The sequence below is a fragment of the Propithecus coquereli genome, unplaced genomic scaffold (assembly GCF_000956105.1).
Source record: "Propithecus coquereli isolate 6110/MARCELLA unplaced genomic scaffold, Pcoq_1.0 Scaffold185, whole genome shotgun sequence".
Lineage (NCBI taxonomy): Eukaryota > Metazoa > Chordata > Mammalia > Primates > Indriidae > Propithecus > Propithecus coquereli.
The window spans coordinates 102,657-105,394 of NW_012143301.1; the positions used below are offsets into that span (position 1 = coordinate 102,657).

The 2,738-nt window shown below is 45.7% G+C and overlaps 1 protein-coding gene across 1 annotated transcript in view; it reads right to left on the reverse strand.

Annotated features, from left to right (window-relative positions):
* Window positions 1–2,738, reverse strand: part of CLEC17A (C-type lectin domain family 17, member A) — a 34,277-nt gene that overhangs the window by 9,675 nt on the left and 21,864 nt on the right. Inside the window, exon 7 of the mRNA XM_012642726.1 lies at window positions 749–858. Coding sequence (XP_012498180.1) covers window positions 749–858 — 110 coding nt within the window. The remainder of the gene's footprint in view (window positions 1–748; window positions 859–2,738) is intronic.

Below are 2,738 nucleotides of genomic sequence, written 5' to 3' on the forward strand. Positions count from 1 at the left end.
GACAAAGGGAGACCTCATCTCAAAAAATAAAAAATGAAATCCTGCTCATAATTTTAGCAAATCCAAATTTTCCTCACCCTCCCAGCCTCCTTTTATGTTTTTTCCTCCCAACCATTGGCCTTGGAAGACTTGATATATTTGAGCAGTTGTACTAGAAGGTCGAGATATTCCAATGGAGGGAAAATTAAAGGTACATGAACCAGAAGCCCTGTCACTAAAAAAGCCCCTTTTGCTGCCCCTTTCTAGTCCAGCCTGGGATTCTAGAGAGCCTGTCGGCTTGGACTGCAAGGACGACAAGCACACAGGGAAGAGGGAATGCTCAGGGAGGTACATCAACATAACAACCAAAGCTGCACATGCGCCCCCACACGCCAATCAGGGTCCATAGGTCCCTTCTGTGCCAGGCACAAACCCTTTAGTTGTGAGGTGATGTGGAGGTCCAACGGGTAGCAGGGAGTCCCTCAGGGGTGTAAGAACAGTGGCAATTTACCAACCAGGAGAGAAATTTTTCCATGTTTCAAACCACGAGGCTGATGCAGGAGGATCATTTGAGGCCAGGAGTTTGAGACTAGCCTGGACAACATAGCAAGACCCCATATCTATTTTTTATTAAAAACAAAAAGTCAATACAGCTGTACCAGTAAGAATCAGCTCCTGACTTCAACCACACACCCCCCTCTCCTTCTCCTCTCCCATGTTCAGGGCCCACAGAGGAAGCAGAGAGACCCCAGGAATTCTGGGCACTTACCTTAACGTGACAGGCGACCCATCCAGCCACCTCCAGTCCCCTTCTTTGTCCTTGTCATGCAGCCCCAGCCAGTACACCCGTGGGGAGCGGTGAGCCTTGGCCACAAAATTCTGCAAGTACAACCTTCAATCAGCCATCTCCTCCTCTACATGACCTTCAGAATGAGGGCCTGACCTCTACACTGTCCCACACATTTGGGGCTTGGGACTGCCTCCCCTTCCCAGAGAGGATCAACACCCTTCTCCCACTGTAGCATATGTGGTGGGAATAATCATGCTACTTTTCCTCTTGCAATCTGTGAACCACTCTGTGCCTCAATTTCCTCACCTGTAAAATGGGATAACAGTAGCTACCTCCTCGTAGGGTTTTTGTGAGGATTAAATGGGTTAATACACTTAAAGTGCTCAGAACAGCAGCTGGCACACAGCAAGTACTGTGATATCTTAACACGTAGCATTATAACATTTAAGTAACATTTTTAGCAATCGTAACTGGTTTTTTTTTTTTCAGTTTTCCTGGGGCTTTTTCCCAACCCTGTAGCCTCAATGTGCATCCAGGCAGCAAAGGAGTTCATTGCTTCAGGAATAGAGTGAAAAGGGGAAGAAAAGTAGGTTTCCTGGCTTTGACAGTTCAAAAGCCCAGGGCTTTGGAAGAAAAAAAGAACATATGTCAAAGACAAAAAGATTGGGAAGAAAATATGGTTTAAAAGCAACTCCTCTGCAGGCAAACTAATTTATGGTGAGGAAAATCAGAGCAGTGGTTGCAGGTGGGGAGAGCAGTGAGGAATTAACTAGAAAAGGGATATGAGAGGACTTTCTAGGGTGGTGGAAAGATTATACATCTTGGTTGGATTGATGGTGTATACATTTGTCAAAACTCACTGAACATATGCAAATCAGACATCACTCACCCCACTTCTCACTAGACCAAGATTCCCTAAGATGTGGCGTGAGAGATCGCAAGAGGAAGGAAGTTATGAACGTGTAAATGGTCCCAGAGGACACCGCACCCTGACCTCAGTGAGCCCCATGTGATGGCAAAAACCCCAGAGGGGTCTGAGGACTCTAAAAAGCAGAAGAAACTTGAGTGCTATTTCCTGGGTAAAAGCCCCAGGGAGGTATCAGGAAACCAGAGAGAGGAAAGGGCTGCCTGTCCCATCAAACAGATGGAGGCTTGGCAGCCCTCACCGTTTCTTAGACCCCAGAATGGGGTAGAAGGAGCAGAAACATCCTTTGTACCCAAGAACACCAGGGAAGGAGGTAGAAAGACCTCCACACCCAAAAGGCCTTGCTGACGGGAGAGTGGGACACCTCAGGGGCATCCTGAGTGGTCCAATGGACAACTGCCAGCAAGCTAGAAGATTAACTAACATGTAGAAAGTCCTTGCTATTTCTAAACACCAAAACAAGGGCAGCTTAAGAAGAGGGAACCCATCTGTCTTGGCCATCACTGGATCCCCAGTATATAGACTAGTGTGTAGCACATAGTAGGTCCTCGGAAAATGCTAGTTGAATTAATGAATTGATGAGTGAGCTATGTACTTTGCACGGATGATCTCGTTAGATCCTCATCATGACCCACTGAAGCAAGTATTATCATTATACCCATTTTGCAGATAAGAAAATCGAGGCAGAGAGGTTAAATAACTTGTCTGGGATCATTCAGTCAGTGGATACTTCAGTGGGTATCAGTTTGGAGTGAAGACATCAAGGACCAGATGTGTGCTCCCCTCCACTGTGACCCCACACAAGCTGTCCCCATTCAGAAGAAAAATAGGGGACCCCCAATGGACTGAGATTAAATGTCTGCCATCCTGGTACAATGGGAACTCAAGAGAGAAAATAAAAAGAGCAATTTAAAGGAAACAAAGTTATATTTCTTGTGAACCTGAGTTTAAGGAATATGATTTATACCTGTCCCATTTTCATTATCTAATGGAATCCCTTCCAAAACCCTCTATTTAGCTACTCAAACAAATGATACTATGTCA